At 36.0% G+C, this 21,466-nt stretch overlaps 1 protein-coding gene across 1 annotated transcript in view; it reads left to right on the forward strand.

Annotated features, from left to right (window-relative positions):
• The window catches only part of ENPEP (glutamyl aminopeptidase), a 108,947-nt gene that overhangs the window by 69,469 nt on the left and 18,012 nt on the right, over positions 1–21,466 (forward strand). The window contains exons 11-13 of the mRNA XM_059923432.1: positions 9,004–9,083; positions 18,846–18,982; positions 19,110–19,165. Coding sequence (XP_059779415.1) covers positions 9,004–9,083; positions 18,846–18,982; positions 19,110–19,165 — 273 coding nt within the window. The remainder of the gene's footprint in view (positions 1–9,003; positions 9,084–18,845; positions 18,983–19,109; positions 19,166–21,466) is intronic.

Consider the following 21,466-nt stretch of genomic DNA (forward strand, 5'->3'; position numbering starts at 1 on the left):
AAGATGTTAAAAAAAATATATATATATACCTCCCTTCTCAACAGTAGAAGGGTTACATACAAGACACCAAGAATAACCAATTTAGTCCTTCTTTCTTAAATATGAATGAACAATCAACGATCTCAAGACACATGAAAAAAATCTAAAAGCATAAAAGGTAAAATCTCACATGAACAAACAAGAAACCTATCTCTATAAGAGACATAATTGAAATAAAAAATAAATTTATGAAATATATTAAGAGATCAAAGAAGCTATTATATCCATTAACTAAGAGCAGAATGTTTTCGAAAAGACAAACTGAGAATATAAAAGAGCTATGAAAGATTAAATTTTGGTTGTCAAAAAAATTAATAGACCAACTAGAAATAAATTTGGGGAATTCCCTAAAAGTACAGGACAAACACACATAGAACTGGCAAATATGAAACAGAAGACAAATATGGAAAATCTAGCACCCAACTAATAGAAGTCTCTCAAAAAAAATAGAGAAACTTAAGGGGCAAATTGTACCAAAGAAATAATAAAGTGCACAAGGATTCTGATTAAAAGGCCCCATTGACTACACAGTACAAAAAGGAAAAAACAACAAAAACATACCTAGCTATAGCCTCATGAAATTTCAGAAAACAAGGGTACATGAGTTAGTGTGGCATTAGACTTCTTTACAACAACTCTGAACTCAAGAAGAAAATGAAGCAGTCATTTAAAACGTGGATGCAAAAAATATTTTCAACCTCTAATTCTCTAGGCAGTTCCCTAAACCAAACGTATAAGCACAGTGAAGACATTTTCTGACATGCAGCCCCAGAAAATATTTTCCACACAGCACTTCTTAGAAAGTTACTAAGGCTACAGTCCAGGGGGATTGGAGCCTGGAGAGAAAAAAAATATGAATAAATCAAAAAAAGAGGAAGACATAGGATCCAGGAAACAGTTCATCCAACCTAGGAGAGCCATGAAAGGAAATGCAGACCAATAGCGATCCAGTGGGCTCACAGTGCCATAAAAGCAGGATGACTCGGGCTGAGTTAGGTGATCCCCAGGAAAAAGAGAGTATAATTGGGAGGATGGCAGAACTGGGGAATTGGTGAAGGCCCATCAGTCTGGCCAACTATAACGAAGAAAATTAGAAAAAAACAAAATCAAGGCTGTATGTAAAAATTGTGATCCAAAAATATGAAGCAGGTAGAATGATTTCATGCCATTGATAAAGTATAAAGAAGAGGAGTCTATTTTACCCTATGTTAGGGTGTTAGGGGAAATTTTCATTTAAGTGACTCAAGGGCCATGAAATCAGACCATTGAGAAGGAAATATGACTCCAACACACTTCTCGGCCAGCAATATGTATAGAGCATAATTTCGTATGTGTTATTTATTATCTGTTAGCTTTTATAATCAACCAATGGATAACATGTTAATATTTGTTATAGTGACAGGTTAGATTGTAAATATAAACAGTCTTAACATTGTAACAAGAAAAAACAGCTGACAGAAGAAAGGAGGTGGAAGAGGAAGAAAGGGTGGAAAAAAAGGATACTGGATACTGATTCAGTGGTGGACCAAAGCTGGCTTTAATCCCAACTCAGTGACATCATTCCAGTAGCCTGAAATTGGTCATGATGTGAGTTAATGGAAATCAGCAAATACTACATTCCACTTCCCACCCCTGCCCTGAGAGCTGGTTGTTAAGCATTTATCAGCACTGCACAAGATAACCTTATTCTACAGTTAGGAGAGAGTAACAATACTAAAATTTATAAAACAAGAAAAGGCAGTATGGGTATATTATTTAAAGGAACAATTGTAACCTATAGAAAGTCTAATAATAATAATTTTGCTTTATTATAATTTGACTGTTAAAGGGGGAACGAAAAAGAAAGTAGTATAAGTGAACTAAATCACCCTCTCTCATGGGTGAGTTAATAAATACTATCTAAAAAAATATAGAGGTATTTAGAGTTACAGTATTAGACATCAGAAGAACTAAAACCAGAAGCATTTAAAAGGGGCTGCTTCTGAGAGAGGTGCTGGTCTGTGGAAAGGGTGTAGGAGACAGTGGCTTTTCAATAGTGGTTTTCCCAGTTTTTGATTAAGGATATTTTTATTTACAATGCATAAATGAAATTCTCCAAACATTTTAACAGCAATTACAAACTCAATCAATCAAATTATTTTGCATATATCATTTATAAGAAACTTCTAAACATCACCACTTAAAATTGTATTAAATTCCATTTATAATTTTAAATATAAACACCGAAAGACACAGTTTTATGAATCTAATTTCTAAACAGACTTTTCTATACATTTTTATGAATCTAACAAATTAAAATTCATAGATATAGTATATCAAATTTCTTGGGCATTCTCAAACACATTAAACCTTAACAACCAAAAAAGAAAAAAAAGAATCAAACCTTTAACTTTACAAAATCAGACTTTCCTAGTACATGAAAAGATGCTCAACATAACTAAATATCAAAGAAATGCAAATCAAAACTACAATGAGGTATCATCTCACACCAGTCAGAATGACCGGCATCAAAAAGTCTACAAACAATAAAGGCCGGAGAGGGTGTGGAGAAAAGGGAAACTTCCTACACTGTTGGTGGGAATATAAATTGGTACAACCACTATGGAGAACAGTATGGAGGTTCCTTAAAAAACAAAAAATAGTACTACCATATGATCCAGCAATCCCACTCCTGGGCATATTCCAGAGAAAACCATAATTCAAAAAGATGCACACACCCCAATGTTCATTGCAGCAGTATTTACAATAGCCAAGACATGGAAGCAATCTAAATGTCCATCAACAGAGGAATGGATAAAGAAGATGTGGTACATGTATACAATGGAATATTACTCAGCCATAAAAAAGAACGAAATAATGCCATTTGCAGCAACATGGATGGACCTAGAGATTATCACACTAAGTGAAGTAAGTCAGAGAAAGACAAATACCATATGATATCATTCATGTGGAATCTAATTTAAAAAATGATATAAATAAACTTGTTTACAAAACAGAAACAAACTCACAGATTTCGAAAACAAACTTATGGTTACCAAAGGGGAAACATGCGGGGGAGGGATAAATTAGGAGTTTGGGATTAACATACACACACTACCATATATAAAATAGAAAACCAACAAGGGCCTACTATATAGCACAGGGAACTCTATTCAATATTCTGTAATAACCTATATGGGAAAAGAATCTGAAAAAAGAATGAATATATGTATATGTATAACTGAATCACTTTGCTGTACACCTGAAACTAACACAACATTGTAAATCAACTCTACTCCAATAAAATTAACAACAACAAAAAAACCTCACCCAAATCAGACTTTTATAGGCATTTAAACATGACTACTGAGTTAAGGTATTCTAAGAATGTCAGATAAAATTATAAATCCAATACGCCATTTCCTCTAATTTGCCAGATTTTTAAAACATACCAAATATTGTAAAAGCTGACAAAACACGTGCCACACAGCCAGTGATTTCAAAACTTATTACACTTGTATGAATACAACTTTTACAAAAGTATTAATAATATAGCCGTTTCTGTATAACTAATTAGTTATTTCTGTATACATTTCTGGGGTGCCAACCGCTCCCAAATGAAGAGAACAAAATCACAATCTCAGGACGCCCCCCCTAACCACTGGAGCTGGCCACAGGAAACTGGGTGTACCACTTTGGGGATGTCATCTCTGACCTTCATCACCCAGCTGAGCCCCCTCCTAGACAGGATCCTGGCTAAATGAGAGCAACACCTTGGTCCCCTGGACAACATTCCAATTTCACCCATGCCGATTTTAATTGTCTTTTAACTTCTTAATACGTGCTTTGGGTGGAGAGAATTTTGCACTCACCACACTCCAGGTGGCCTCTAATCTCCACTACCCGATTTCCACTGAAAAGACTCTTCACCCTCTTCCTTTTTTAATAGTCTCACTGACCTCATTTTACAGTCACATATATAAATCATCACAAGATCAATTATTCAGTAGCAATTAATATAACATGAGGAAGGAGAAATATAGTGTAGAAGGTGTCTCAGGAAGCGTTTAATAACTATAAACTGGTTCTTTTACAGTTATTGTTTTATGTTCTAGCAAATTAAATTGGCCCATTTTAATACTGCTAGAGCCTTTGGATATTAAAATTTTTTTAATATTTCTCTCTTGCGAAACAAGCTTCCATTTGGAAGTTTCACAGTAATTATTCTCTCCTGCCATGTGTCCACTGATACGCTGAGCCTGAATTAATTGTGGGACAGGAGATGTGGTGCAGTAGAAAGGACTACAGAAGACTTTGTTTCTTGAGGAAGTGATATTTAAACTGAGTAAATTGGTGTTGGGGGATGACTGTCGGGGTTTTCAAAACAGAAAATGCAACATATATGAAGGCTCTAAAGTTTAAAAGGAGCATTATACATATAATATGCAATGCTTACTGAGCATTTACTAAGTAGCTGGCACTATTCTAAGTACTTTAGTGTATTTTATTATAACAGATAGAGAACTTTAGGCAGAAAAATTTTAAATAACTTATTCAAGGTTGCACAGAGTGTAAGTGATGGAGCCTCGGTTTGAATGCAGGCAGTCTGGCTCCAAGAACTGGACAACAGAGAGGCACTGGGAAGACTGGTGGGAGAAAAAGTTGGAGGGGAAGGCAGGGGACAGGCATGCAGACCATGTTAAAGATTTTGAACAAAAGAGTGTGCAAATTCAAGGATGTTAAGGAGAGAACTGGCAGGATCATGTTTACATTTTTCAAAGTTCCCCTCTGGCTGCACTATGGAGAACAGATCAGGTGGGACAAGAGTGGATGCAGGGAGACCAGTTAGGATGACATTGTAGCTAGTGACCCATGTGAGAGGTGATGGAGTTGATGGGGCCTGCCCTAGGAGAATGGCCAGGCTGGGGCTGTGTGGCATATGTTCCAAAGATTGAGTTGAGCTAAAACTTCCAGTTAAAGAATAAACACTGTGCAGGGAATTGAATCGGATGAATTTGCAGAGAACAATCTCCTTTTAGAATATTGTTCTCATCTTGCTCTATATGGGTCATACCCGTATTTCTAGAGAACTGAAAAATCTTTATAGACCCACTTTATGATACGTTACTACATGCAGCAGGTAACAGAACCTGTTTCCTGATTTCCAATTCAGGGCTTTGGGAACTGTTACACAAACAGCACGCTCAGGTGTTTCCAAAAATTCAAATTGCCAAAAACTTTCTCTCCCAGGCATCGAGAATGAAGAACACTCAGAATTATTAAATTAGCTACTTCAAGAAACTGGTTGGCACCTGAACTGGAGAAGCCAGTGGTGCTCACCTTGTTGAAACCTGTTACCAGCCTCTCCTCCTGGAAACCTCAGACACTCAGCTCTCCCACAGCAAATGAAATTCAGAGAAACTGGATATCTGGCTGGAATGCAGGTTCTGAAAATTAATAGTTCACGCCAAAACAAAGGAAAATTTGAGGTCTTAGACCCAATGAAATCAGTCAGGGAGTGTCTGTATTTCCTTCTTTATCTTTATTTTGGAGAGGAAAGATTATGATGGAGAAAACTTCTTTGTTTTTCACTCTTTCCTCTTCATAATATATGAATGATTTGAAACTTAGATCTGACTTGTTATCAGGTGATAATTCAATTACATAAATCAACATAATTTCTGTGATCATTCTGTTAACCATAAATTGTTTTTTACAGGTACTGTTTTATGTTCTAGCAAATCAGATTGGCCATATTTAACACTGCTATTTAATAGTGTTTGCACATATAAAATTTAAAAAATATGTTTCTTTCTTGAGAAACAAACTTCCATTGGGAAAGCTTCACAGTAGTTGTTCCCTTCTCTCATTCATATCCACTGATTTGTTAAGCCAGAGACACAGCCAACACTGTTTTAAACCTGTGGGGTTACATTTTTAAAGACTACTCCTGGGTTATAGATTCCTCTCCACACAAACAAAAAAATTTATTACCAAGGGAACTAAACATATCAACAGGTCTAAAATCACTTTTAAAGTTATAATAAATCTTTAAATTGTATTCATCAAGATTTAGAACATGGAACCATACTAACATTTACACTTTTCTCTAATTTTTTTTTAGTTTTAACCTTCAGAGACTTTAAAAAATTTTTAGATTCATAGATGCATGATTTTTAGTGATCATTTATCATAAAGTCAATCTACTTGTTCCCTTTTTTTAAAAAAAGTTACAAATTATATATGCATAGGAAAATAAACCTAGAAAAGACGGGCTATCCTCTTGAGAACATTTCTTAAAAATTTGTAGTGGCTCTTGAACAAATAAGAGACAGAAAGACATTATATAGAAAATTATCATTCCTTATTTTTCCATTTTATTAAAAAGTTAGATCATAATATAATCTAATTATAGATTAGATTATATGGGACCTAATGCCCCGAGAAAGGAATTAGTTTTTTCTCCAACCCTAGTGTTCACCTGCTCTCTGTTCAGGTATATTCCTATCTGGTAGACAATGTTAAGTTGTATTATAAACTAAATGGCCTCTTCCCTTTTCTCACTGCTTAAATATTCCAATATTAGGGAATTCTTACTGACCAGAAACTTTTTATAATCTAAATGGCCCACACATTTGTAAGTTACTGTTTTACACTATGGCCTCAACCATCTCTTAGAAATGGGCCATTTTCACATCTCCATCGGGGAGAGTTCTCTATGGGACAAGTTTACGTGTCTTTGACAGTCCAGTCAATGTAAACCGGTGGAAGAATGGTAGTAGGTATGTCATGTTGGGGCAAAGTCAGTTTCCTTAGTGAAAATTAGATTGGCCATATTTATACTGCCAGAAACTGTTATATTGTTAGATATTTTAAAAGTGAATTATACCTTTAAAAAATGAAATCTGATACTCTTGAATTTTAGAAAACATATAGGAAACTCTATCATTTCATTTATGTAATTTCTATTTCTTGACATTTTGTACTCTCCAATCTATAATTTTACTCAGATTAGATCCTGTAAGTGGTTCCAAAACTACAAAATTAGATAGCCTCAACCCTCCATCCTTTTTTGTCTTATGATGCTCTTACAGACCTCAGAGTAATATTTTTTACATGACCTTAGCAGTATATCTTATGCCTACTCTTAGGCACAGCCTAGTCCCAGAGACCGTGTCTTAGAGGGGATAGTGGAAATGTGAAATCCTAACTGCGCATATAGTGTATCGAGACACTCCGTACTCTGTTGTTTCAGTCGGGTTGGCATTGGGGAAAGGTGAGGAGGAATGAAATGTTAGTCTACATGGCAACACCACATCAGCAGAGCAGTGAAAGAGTGCAATCTGTAGGCAGAATGTGACTTTAAAAAAATGCTTCTTTGTCTATCTGTCGAGAAGCTCTGGCAATATTACTAGTCTATCTATACTACAGACAGACTTTACTAGACTACAAGTACTAGTCTAGTAAAGGGATCGTTCTTAGGTTGGCTTCGCTAAAATCAGACCCTGAGGTGATCATTCAAGTGAAAGTGACTCATTAGGAAGCCTAGGAAAGGCTGGTAGGGGGATTGGGAAGAGGGATATCAAGCAGCAAAGGTGCAACAACTAACAGGTTCTGTCCAGGGTGACTACCCTGCAGGGAAGTTCTAGAGACAGTGCTTCAGTGTGGTCCTGCGGATGGGGCAAAGAACATTTTCATGCCCATCCATCATTGGCTAAGGGCTGCATCCAAGGATGTAAACTTCCAGGAACTTCTAGCTTTCCTTGCTCAGGCAGCCAGAGGGCAGTCCTCTAACAGAGAGACCCAGGTGCTGGCTGTTGGCAGGGAAAGCACAATGGAATCCAGGGTGTACAAAAATGACAAAGAAATTCAAGGGGATCAGGGTGGAGCACTGACAATGTCTCCTATAGGATCCAAGAAACAACTTATGTGTTGGTTCTATGAAACTTACAGCCAAAAACATTCCACTGCAATAAACTCCTTCAAGAGAGCTAGTAAAAGTTCAATCTATAAAACATTTCACTAGTTAGACAACAAAGGATTACTTCTTTCATGTAGATGGCAAATATATATTCTCCCTGAATTACATAAATTTTATTATAACTTGAAAGGGAGAAATATCATTCCCCCATTCTCTGTTAGGGACTTGAATGATCACAGATGAAGAAAAACAAGGCCAACTTTGAGTTGAAACCTAAACCCAAACACAGATTCATCTTTTCTCTAGATCTCCTGTGTTTTCTGACTGGTAAGATATGACATGAGAACAATCTAAAAGACATTTAAGACCCCTTTTATGAGATTTCAAGACTAAAATGTTAAGTATATATTGTGTCAAAGTACAAAGCTAACCTCCTCCCCCTGCTCCATGAGAAAATACTAAGAAGCTAAAAAGAACACGAAAACCCCCTGAAACATGCTTGCCTGGTGATTTTTCTTTGCAACACACTGGTTCACATGATTGTAAACAGGAGATATTTAAAGAGCATGAGAAGCTTTAAGGGATGATGGTGGTGGTGTCATTTCAACATAATTTCTAAAAGGCGTTATTTCCTTCACAGCATTTTAATATTGTCTTCTGAATTCTAAACGTGTATTGTGTTCCTTGACAGAAACTAGAGCATATCAAAGTCTGTGAAAGTATGTATGTGAATGCTCAATTTTATATGTGTTATATTTATGCAATATCTTTATTCCAAAGCCTCAAGGCATTTTTACTGAAATAATCTTCTTCATCCTTAGCTAATTTTTTGATACAAAGTTCCAAATTTTAGAGATTTATAAAAATTGAAAGCAATTACACAGCCTATCTTTACCACAAAACAGTACTGTATTAACTGTATTAATTGTATACTATACACTGGACAATTGCTTATGAGGAAAATATGCTTGTCTATTGCTTTTTATGCTTGTCTGTTTTTACTTTGGAAATGTTTTTATTTATTAGTGATAAAAGTTAAAATTTTTCTTTTTAAAAAAATTTAGTTACACATGGAATATTCCAGTTAAATGGACTGAAAATAATGAATCAAGGATTACATTCTACAATAGGTCAGAAACAAGAGGTAAATATCAATTGATTTATTTCTTCTTTGAATTAATGTACTACATTAAATGAATATAAGTGTAAAGAAACAACAATACAGATGGAACTTATGATGTAAACTTCAGCGAAAAGAAATCTCTTAAATAATTAACTGGTGAGCCAAAATCCTTATCTATAATAATGAGAACTTTTTTACCTTAAGAAATTCTTTGTAATGATTTACCATGACTGGTACAATAATTAATACCCATATCCAAAGGAGAAGGGTCAGATACCCAACCACTGGAAGATCAATGTATCAATTTTCATCCTTTCTTTGCTCTCTTCCTTCTTTCCTCGCTTCTTTTTTTCCTTCCTACTTTGTTCCTTCTCTTTTCCTTTCTTCTTTTTAAATATCAGATAAGCCACCGAATTTCTTAGAATGTTATGTAACAAGCCTGATTTTTAAAATGCTGCCATTAAATTAGACCTATCATTTTTTCAACTAGCATGACATTAGAATCTTCAGTGACTCCAAATCATTTTTTCTAAGCTGTCAAGTTGTCACCAGTAGCTCAAGGCACTACCTATATCTATATCCATCCATCTAACCATCTCCCTAAGTGAATGACTTGGCACTTGCCTGTGTTAAAATTCAGCTGTGACTGTTCTGCTCACTTAAATCAACTAGAAATATATTTCTGTATTCTGTCTCCATTGATTTGTCTTTTCCTTTCTTGAAAAATTTTAGAGTTACATAAAAACATGGGAGACCTTATCACATGTTCTCTACTACAGATCGCTGAAAAAATAATAAGACAGGTTTTAGCAACCATCCCAGAAGAATCTTGCTTTTTATACTTTTGCTATTGTGCTTGTTTTGTGTTTCAAAATCACTTCTTATCTAAGACAAATGAGACTCTTCTTCATCCCTTCCCATGAGGACTTGGTTTCAGAATAGCATTTGGCATGGACCTTCCCCCATGGCTTCAGTAGATCACCTACCCTCTATTTACATATGCCTATTTGCTCCTGTAAGATATTCTAAAATAGTAATTAATTTCCTCTGGCAAGTAAGTTTTTACACTATTTCCAGTAGATTTTTTTAAAAAACAACTTTATTGAGATATAATTCACATACTAGGAAATTCCCCCATTTAAAGTGTGCAATCCAATGGTTTTTATTACATTCACAAACACTTGTAACCATCATCACAGTAAATTTTAGAGCATTTCAATCATCTCAAAAAGAAACTCCATACCCTTTAGCTATCAACTCCTCTATTCTCCTATAACCCCAGCCCTAAGCAACCATTAATCTACTTTCTGTCTGCATAGATTTGGCTATTTTGGACATTTCATATAAATGGAACGATACATGCAGCATTTTGTGATAGCTTCTTTCACCTAACATAATGTTTTCAAGTTCATCCATGTCATAGCATGTATCAGTACTTCATTCTTTTTTATTGCCAAATTATATTCACATCATACTGATATTACCTTTTGTAATACCATATTGATATTACAAAGGTAGTATCATATTGATACTACCTTTTGTTTATCTGTTCATCAGTTGATGGGCATATGAATTGTTTCTGCCTTTTGGCTGTTATGAATAATATTGCTATAAACATTTGTGTACAAGGTTTTATGTGGCTCCGATATAGTTTTTTCAGCTTTGGGTTTTTACTTTTACTATAAATTATTTTGTGAGTGTTAATTTTTACTATAAACTCTACCAGCTTTGCTATAGTCGAGGTAAGACCCCTTTCTGTTGCCTTTACAACAAAACTTTCTTTTGGTCATTTAGGCTAACCTTAACTGATGTAGTCAGCAATTTCTCTTGAATTCTTCTAGAATACCCAGATCAATGCCATTTTGTCTTAGTATTTTATATAGGATAATTTTGTGTTTGAGTACCAAGCTCTATCTTTTGTGAGTCGTCTTCTGACCATTTTCTTACTCAAGTACATTACTCAAGCCAAAGCAAAATGGAGAAGACAGAAAAAAAGTTTAAAAAATGTGCAGTAGCACCGATAAAAGGCATAATGAGGCTAGGATTCCCTTGGGAGGTTTTCAGTGGATCTGGTTTAAATATTACTACATATTTTCCCCATTGGTCACCATTGGTTAACTGAGGGTTGGGGGAATGTCTGGGAAGCTGCTTGATTTGCTGTTTACAAATTTAAAAGCATGAGTAATTTATATACACTAACACAATGTACCTAGCATTTTCATGAAATGAGGTTTCCACAAAAGTAAATTTTCCAGATAACTAAAGCTTATTCAAGTGCTTGGTAAAATAGATTTCAGGAGTTAACAATAAACATTCTTCTTGTATGTATTATGTACTTATTAGACAGCCTATTTGAATAATGAATTAAATAATTAATTTCATTAATTAATTCTTTCAAACAAGTATTTACTGAGAACTAACTTATGGGCCAAACACAGGGATAGGTATGGAGATAATGCTGGGGGGGGGGGGTGGGAAACCCACAATCTTTACTTTGTGGTACTTACTGTCTAGGGAGGGTGTGGACAAGTCAGGCAAACATAATACCATGTTGTAAGGGCCTGGTGTGGTAACAGCCAAAGGCACTCGCAGGAGAAGCACCAGCGGAGATTTAGGGGTTGAGGAAAGTTACTAAAGAAAGGGACATCTAGTCTGAGAGTTAGCGGGGGGGGGGGGGGGGGGGGCTAAAGGTAGAGTTTAAGTGGATGACAGGATTGACTGAGTGTAGACTGAAATAATGCTACAGACAGAAAATGCTAGTATGAAAGTGAGAAAGCAAAGGGCTCTTAGGGCAACCTCTATCCCTCTGTCATTACATTTAAGACATTTTTTGCTGTAACTATTGACTTTATCTGTCTCTCCCCTCTCTGTAGAATATTCCTTGAGAAATGGAGCTTATTTTTTGTTGTTGTGGGGTTGTTCTATATCTCCAGCAGGTACCTAGTAACTGTTTATTGAATGAATGAATGAATGAAGTGGCTCTAATGTTCACAGAGCTCTGATGACAAACCTATCTTTATCTGCAACTTCAGAATCATGACTGGTCACTTAGCCAGAAGCAAACTAGACATCTCTTCCTACTTCAAAGTGCCTGCTCCATTTTTAGGCTATGCAATAAGTTCCTGTTTCCTGTTTGGGGACATCTACAGCTCTCAGCTCAAAGCACAGATGACAACATGTCCTGAGTGTACTGAATGGGCAATCAGCTCAGGTTACCAGCCCCACCTCCCTCTTCTCGGTTTCTTTGGTGATTCATCAGTTAGAAATTTCCCAGGCAAGAGTGGGACTTCCCCTAAGGTCGTTTATTTACAGTTGTGTCACACACGATATTTTAAACATGAAAACAATTAAACAGGTACTTTATAACAAAAGAAGAGGATCTCCACCTCAGATGCTTCTCTGGCTATTCTAACCTACCCTGAATAATCTCTCCTCTCATTGTTGAGAGTATATTTTATGCTATTAGTTTCATCAATCCTTATTCTTAGTATTATTCCTTAGATTTTAAGCAGCAGCATGGTTATTTAAGATTCATATGCTTTGTTTTTTCTTTTTAAAGTAAATTATAAGCTCTTTGAAGATACGAATTACACATCATACTCCTTGTCTCCTGCTCCCCTATTCCCAACAAGGTTCTGTGTGTATCCTAAGAGTTACTAAGAGTTCAGGAAGTCCTTGCTTAATGAAGGTTTGTTTGCCTGCAGACTGCTGTGCTTCTAGAGGCTGACTGTGTATAGTAATGCCTCTATCTTTAGCATCAGCTACTATTTTGGCTATTGTCAGTGCATCTACATTTAGTAGTATACCACCTTTTTGTTTTTAATCTGCTGCTTTCTAACATTTAGAAGACTTGTAGATTATCACATGATATCAGGCAACCAATCTTGCTAAAACATAGTATTTAAAAATAGGGATTTGGGACTTCCCCGGTGGCACAGTGGTTAAGAATCTGCCTGCCAATGCAGGGGACATGGGTTCAATTCCTGCTCCGGGAAGATCCCACATGCTGCAGAGCAACTAAGCCCGTGCGCCACAACTACTGAGCCTACGCTCTAGAGCCCGCAAGCCACAATTACTGAGCCCACAAGCCACAACTACTGAAGCTGGCACGCCTAGAGCCTGTGATCCGCAACAAAGAGAAGCCACCGCAATGAGAAGGCTGTGCACTGCAATGAAGAGTAGTAGCCCCCAGTCGCCACAAATAGAGAAAGCCCATGCGCTGCAACGAAGACCCAACACAGCCAAAAAATAAATTCATTAATTAAAAAGATTAAAAAATTTTTAATTGCTTTAAAAAATATTTATAAAAAAATAAATAAATAAAAATAAAATTAAAATAGGGATTCATAAGCACATAGGGTCTAAAAGATAGTTTAGGGCATAGGAGGTGGAATAGATTTTGTGATGACTGTTTTCATAACTCTTTCAGATTGAGGATGCATTCTGGATGGTTTAGATAACCAAATTCTGACTATCATATAAATAAGATATTACTAAAATTTGATGGTAGTTATATTTAAATATTTCATATCAAAATAATGATAGGCATATATTTTTTAATTTAATGGCAAATAGGGCAGGGGAGAGAGAGAGAGAGAAACTTTCTTCATTCCTCCAAACTGAGCCTCATGGAATGTTTGAATTTTGATTGAATCATTATGGATTCCGTTTTGCAGATTCAGAAGCTCAGTTTGTTTAATCCAGCCCTGGTCAACCAAGTCTCAGAAATCTTATTCATGTGAACCATACACATAAGAATGCTAATTTGTTAATTTACACAAATAAAAACATACTGGCCAAGATGAAACAGAATATTCACTTCAGCTAATTAGATATCTCTTCCAGGAAGAAAATTTACTTAATAAGGGTAAATAGAGAGTTGGGGTATATTAATTATTTTAAAGATGTCATAAGCTGTGATTGTTTTGTATATATACTGCATTAACTAGGGGAGTCTAATTATTGTATTGAGAGGCTATCAGGAGTGGCTTCATGCAATAAAAACTTCTTATTCATGCAACACTCCAATGGAGGTGTTCCTGACCTACCATCTCTCCTAGGTAGCTCACTCTCAGATAGTGACTTAGAATTCCTGGCTTTTTCTTTCTCATGGCTCCACCTCCTCCCTCCCCTCAACCCAATCTTGGACTTCTCTGCTGGATCTTTTTTTCTTTTTTTTTTTTTTAACTTTTTATTTTATATTGGATTATAGCCAATTAACAATGTTGCAATAGTTTCAGGTGCACAGCAAAGTAATTCAGCCATACATATACATGTATCCATTCTCCCCCAGACTCCCCTCCCATCCAGGCTGCCACATAACATTGAGCAGAGTTCCCTGTGCTTTATAGTAGGTCCTTGTTGGTTATCCTTTTTAAATAATTCTCTGCTGAATCTTTTGCATCTGATCAGAATTCAGAGGAAGATAATGGAGGGACCAGACCTAGAAATGCATCTATTATTTCTCCCCACACTTTATGTCTCGGTGTCAATCATATGTTGCCACCTAACTGCAAGGGAGGCTAATAAATATAGTCTAGCTGTGTACCCAGGAGGAAAAGGGAACAGTATGGTAAACAACCAACAGGTTTCTCCATATACACTGTTCTCTATAAGAGCAGATCTGTCAAATGATCTGGAACACATGTACCAGCTAAGTTGGGCACCTGCTTTCCTAGGCAGACTAGGTACACATCAACAGATCTTCACTATCCAACTCTCCTTTGCAATTATTTCTTCGCAATCACCAAAACCATTGCCTATGATAATCCTTCATCACGATAGATTGCATTTTTTCCCGATTCCTACTTATTATACGTTACATATTAATCCTACATCTTTCTTTTCAGGGAGATTCTCTAGGCTACTTGCTGAGATTTAGATGGGACTCCATAATTATTACTAACACAATCATTAATATTTCCTTGAATAAGTAATTTGTTGAAAACATTGTCACAAATGGATAACCAATCCATTTTTACAATGGATCATGTTAGTCTTCGTTTCAGAGATTGAACTTTTCTTCCTTGACACCAAATTCTTTTTTTTTTTTAACTGTAACTAGTCAGAATACTAGTGGAATTTTTTAAAGATATTTTTGATGTGGGACATTTTTAAAGTCTTTATTGAATTTGTTATTGTTATTATTTCTGTTTTATGTGTTGGTTTTTTGGCCACAAGGCATGTGGGATCTTAGCTCCCTGACCAGGGATCGAACCCGCACCCCCTGCATTGGAAGGTGAAGTCTTAACCACTGGACTGCCAGGGAAGTCCCCCCAAATTCTGATAGTGCGTCCTACTTGAAAGTTTTAGGTCCCCAAATATAATTTGTAATTAGTCAAAAAATACTACTCTTGTGTATTTCAGCTGTTTTACTACTAACTGATACACAAATTTAATAAGATAGATATAAACTGTCATTTTACACAGAAAAATAACTTGCCTAAAGGATCGATGCAACACAGTATTTATGTCACCAAAGAAAAATGTTTCCTTCTCTAGAAATTTCAGGCTGTCACAAGCTGTCTAGTTGACTGAAGCTTGTTATAATTATTTATATAAAATAGTCTATTAGAGAACTATTATGCATGCTATGTTATTGAAATCTGAGTTGAAACTAGCCTATGGATGAAATTTTGAAAAGATAATTATCAGACAAATAATAGAAGGAAAAAATTTTTCTAGAAAGAGCCCCTACCCAGAAAGAATTCGTTCACTACTTTTATGTGTAAAACTAGCAAGAAATAGCACAAAACAATTTATAAACTGAATGATAGAGTACTATGTGGCCATTAAATTTAAATCTTCATATATAAAAAATGAAATTGCAAAGTGCTTACAATATAATTTCAAATGAAAAGGATTAATAATAATAAACACAGTAAGGTTCCATTATGTGTATTGTGTGTTCGTATGTACATATATAGGGAAGATACATACACGCACACAAGATAAAAACATGTCAACTGGTGGTGGGTAATTTCTGTATTCTTCATTATACTCTTTTTGTAATTTCCAAATACATATTTGGAGCCTAAAGAACACATACTACTGTTATAATCAGAAAATTCTTAATAGTAATTGGAGAAACAGAATGAAACATACACCCTTACTTCTATGCACCACCTGGAATAGGCATCAATATTTTAGTCCTATTTACTTCATTATGTAACTAAACAACCCAACAGTATTTTGTTGTTGACAACTGTTCCAAGAGTAGCATGAACTTGGAAAGTCTGGTAACTACTGACTTCCTGGATCTCAGCTTCCTCATCTATAAAGTGAGAAAAATCACTGTAACTCTAGACAGGCTTAACTAGGTGTACATAAAGCACACTAAAATACTGCAGTATTTGGATGGATTGCCAGGAGCTTCTCAATGTTATTTATATTTGCTTTGCTATTTATAGAACTGGCGGCATATCCCCTTTCATAATAATGGGGATAGCTGCCATCTGTTGGACACATAACTATGTGACCAACACTTTACCTATGTTATTTTATTTAATCTTCACAACAGCCCTGTGAGGGATTTTTATCCCTACTTCCCTCATGATGAACTGAGACACAGAGAGGTCAAGTGATTTGGCCAAGATCACACAGCTAGTAAGTCATAGAGCAATGATTTTATCCTCAGTCTCTCAGACTGGAAAGTTCATACTCTTTCTCCTATAACATATGGCTCTGTGCTTAAGCAAGAGGCTCTCCTCCTGACACAAACATTCAAAGTGCATGGCTGCCAAAAGATTAGCTTCCTTTCAACAACCTGTCCATGGGAGAATGACAAAGAAGATAAATACTACATGAGTGAGGTAAAGGTTTACAATTTGTCAAGAACCTACTCTGAACGTTCCTAAAGAAACTTATTGTCTTGTTGAAGAGTTTACTTATATATTACAGAAAACTACTGTGTCCTGGATATCTTCCAAACCTTGTGAATGCTTCCAAAATTTAAATCATCTTTCCTCCCAAACTGACTCATCTTCCCCTATTCTGTAAGGGCAACACCATTATTCATCCAATCATGCAAGCTATTTTTCCCTCCTCTAACTGTCCTCATCAACTCAGAAAAAGGACGGTGTTGATTTTACCAGTGATGTGTCTCTTGAACACATCACCTATTTTCATCATCTCCACATTAGTGTAAGCCCTCATTCTCTCTTGCCCTAGATTATTACAGTAGACTCTAGAATCTCCTTCCAATATCTCCTTCCCATACCACCACCAAAATTATCTTTCTAGAAACAGGCTGGAGCATATTATTTCCCTGCTTAAAAATCTTCTCTATTCTTACCATCTCTCAGAAGATGGACTTCTTGGGTTTCCCTGGTGGTGCAGTGGTTAAGAATCTGCCTGCCAAATCAGGGGACACAGGTTCGAGCCCTGCTCCGGGAAGATCCCACATGCTGCGGAGCAACTAAGCCCGTGAGCCACAACTACTGAGCCCACGTGCCACAACTACTGAAGCCCATGTGCCTAGAGCCCATGCTCTGCAACAAGAGAAGCCATCGCAATGAGAAGCCCGTGCACTGCAAAGAAGAGTGGCCCCCGCTCACCACAACTAGAGAAAGCCCGTACGCAGCAACAAAAGACCTAGAGAAAGCCCGTATGCAGCAACAAAAGACCCAACGCAGCCAAAATAAATATAAATAAATATTTTCTTTTAAAAAAGAAGAAAAAAAAAAGAAGATGGACTTCTTAACACAGCTCGTGGCTCTTCACACTGAGTCCTCACTTTTACTTCCAGCCTCATCTCCTATTTTCCAATATCACATCCCACATTATCACTACGTTAAACTATTTGAAATTATTTAAATATACTAAGTATTCCCACATCATTATTTAAATTGCATACTGTCCACACAAACAAAAGAGTATATAAGTATAAAAGTACAGGATGCTAACGAACATTAGGATGTTCGTTAGCTAATGCTAACAAACACTGGTCATGTCAGAGCATAACTATTATTTTAAGTGAGTAGTTTTTACTTAAAACATAAGTCTTTGTTCCTCAATGTTGAACTTCCAAAATCTATATCCTAGATCCCTATGTAAATTCTGAATGCTACTTCAGAAAGTTAATTTGGTAAATCCACTGATGAAAAAACATTGATGTAATCAATTGAAATAAGGAAGCAGAAGACTTTACAAAGATAAATAAAATTGGGAGAACGAGCATGAAATGGACTACAAAATCAAGAATGTTGTATTTGGATTTTAGTCCTATTGCCAGCCTTCTTGACATTTTAAGAGCATTACTGACCCTCAAATCATTGCTCTGCTTAGCAACCACCATTTCCATCAATTTGAATGTTGATTTTAATAAACAAAGTATTCTTTTAAATGTTTACATTTTTATCCCCTCCCCAGGCTGCCCCAGTGAATATTCTTTGTGTAGTTAATCTATCATGATTAATAAGAATATATGGATTACCCCCAAAGGGCATGGACTTCTCTGTCTTTAAGCATTGTTTTACTTACTGAAGGATTGACAAGCACAGAATTACTTCACCCATATGACAAGCTTCTGCCAGTAAGAAATAATAATAAGTCACAAATTACAGGACACTTATTTACATTACTTATTTCTTTTTCAGCTCACGCACTACAATGACATGTTAAAGTTAGGCAACTAAATAAGAATTAGGCTTTGGGGCTTTGGATCCAAACCAAACTTGACTCCTTGAGCTAATATTTCTTTTCTTTTTACCCTCTGGGTCTAATTTCTCTGTGTTTACAGTATGTGCAAACATGTTTCTCATTAGTGTTTATTTACTACCACAGGAATCACTTTGAACTCTCCTAATCCTAGTGGAAACACTTTTCTCAAAATAAACCCAGACCATATTGGGTTTTATCGTGTGAATTATGAAGTATCAACTTGGGAATGGATAGCTACCAATCTTTCCCTCAACCACAAGGTAAGAATAGCAATGGTTGTGAATTGTTTTCTTTTTGTTCTAAGAACAGCATCATAATGACATTAATTTTTCAACACGTTTTGTTTTAAGATTCATGTTTCTTACCTTTTTTTCTTTCTCTTCCCAGTACTTTTCTTCTGCTGATCGTGCAAGTCTTATTGATGACGCTTTTGCCTTGGCAAGGTGGGTTTTGGAATGAGATTCAATCGTTTAAAATACTGTGGATCTTGTCATAAATCTTTTTAAAAATGAATTACCACAAAGTACTAATTTATAGTTTAAAATATCCGAAGCCACTATTTACGACATTATTTTTTCATAACTTTTTTTTTTAAACTAATCTGAGCCTTGTGGCTAAAATATTGATATCAAATTTAACATACACAAAAACTCACCTACCCTATTGACTTTAGGTAGGGTTTGTCTAATCAGAGTCCTTGAGCTAATTAGCAGTGACACTTGCAAATGCGCAAAAGTGTACTGTCATAATTTGATTTATTAAAAAGACAAACAGTGTGTTTCACTAACTCATCTCTGTGAGCCCAAGCCCATTGTAAGATTTTATGGTTAGAGTTGTCAAATCTTATTCAGGTCACTGGGGTAAGAAGTATGAGACATGGTGCCCTAGGATTGAACCAAGGTACTGTTTAGGAAATTTGAATTTTTTTCTCATGGCCTGAAGGTAACTTACACTTAGAAAAAAAACAACCTACACTTTGAAAAAAATAATCAACATAGATTGGGGTAATGTAAGAGTAGTAACCACAGTACCTTTGAGATATTTTTCTCAGGCAGTCTAACACTAGTAATTCAACAAATATTTTTTGAATTTCTGGCACTTTTATAGGAGCTAGCAAAGCTAACAAAGCTAGCAAAGCTTTGGTGGCTTTGTAGTGGCCTCATTTTAGACACAAGCAAGGTACTGAGAATGAGATGCTAGTTCCTCAGGAAGCCTCATGGCCCCTTTGTCTGGGTTAGGTGTCCCTTTTATGGGGTCCTGCATTTCCGATAATATTATATTGTCATTGCTTATTAATTATCCATCTCACCCACCAAACTGCAAGTTTCACAAAGGTAGGCACCTAGATCATGTTCCTATTCATTTTATCCCCAGCTCCTAACTGTGCCCGGCCCCTAGTAGATGTTCATTAAATATGAGCTGAATACACGGCTGGAAGGATAGTATAGCATCACTAAAGGCATGGGAGAACTATTTTACATGGACTCCCTAGATAGTATACTGGAAGTCAGAAAACATTTGTGACATTTTTAAGGAGGGAATTTATAGGGTTAAGAAACAAGCTCTCAAACCAGGTTAAAATCCTGGTTCTGAATAACCTCGAGAAAGTTTCTGAACCTGTCTCTGCTTCAATTTCATTGTTAGTAAAATGGAGATGACGTTATAAGACTCTCGTGAGGAACAAATGAAATAATGCACATAAAGGACACTAAACATTGTCTGGTCTTTAGGAAGTGCTCAATAGATTGTATTACTTGATGAAAAAGCATCCACCATTGTTTAGTAGCAGCAAAGAAGCATTTAGAAAAGCTCTTATGAATTTGCAATCTAGATTCCCTTTGTAGGTAATAGACAACTTGATTCTCTTTGGTGACTCCCCAAGTTTAATCTCCTGGATATGTAACAGATTAATTATTTTCATTACGCTATGGTATGTCAATCACTCATTTAATAAATATTTATTGAGCACCTACTCTGTACCTGGTACGTGTAGACTGGGGAAATTAAGTGGTGAAAGAAAATGATCAACATTTTAGGGAATTCCCTGGAGGTCCAGTAATTAGGACTCTGCGCTTTCACTGTGGAGGGCACGGGTTCAATCCCTGGCCGAGGAACTAAGAGCCCGAAAGCTATGTGGTGCGGCCGAAAAATTTAAAAATAAACATTTTAAAACATAATAGGACCATTTAGGTTTTTTTTTTTCAGGAAAACTCTCCTGTGAATACATTGTGATCTTTTCCAAAGCTTAGAATCTTGGCTGTTAGAAATTACACAGAGCTGTAATAACCTTATAGTTTAATTTCCATCCCAACACAATGCAGACAGTTCTTTTGCTTTAAGAAGTGAAAGCCTCTTGAAGAGCTTTCTCTGAGGAACTGTGTACAAAGCAGATAACTCACACAATTGAACGACTTTCTCGCATTTGCTCAGCTCCTTGGCCATAGCCCATAAATTTTGAAGAGCTTCAGAAAGGTAGAAAGTGAAACAAATTTGAAAGCCAAGAAACGTGTAGAATCACACAGCAACCAATGCAGAAAATACCTTAGCTATCACCTGAAATATCGCCTGAGCTATTGAGTTATCACCCAATTTCCTTCTGTAATGCATGAGGTAAAAGGGACTCAAAGAGAAACAGACCCCACCTGTGTTGGTTAGTCAGGTCCAGATCACTCTGAAACTTTGGAGAAAAGCAGAAATGCATAGTTAGATAGGTAAGTGCATGTGGCTGGATCAGAATTTACACA

The sequence above is a fragment of the Balaenoptera ricei genome, chromosome 5, assembly GCF_028023285.1.
Source record: "Balaenoptera ricei isolate mBalRic1 chromosome 5, mBalRic1.hap2, whole genome shotgun sequence".
NCBI classification, from domain to species: domain Eukaryota; kingdom Metazoa; phylum Chordata; class Mammalia; order Artiodactyla; family Balaenopteridae; genus Balaenoptera; species Balaenoptera ricei.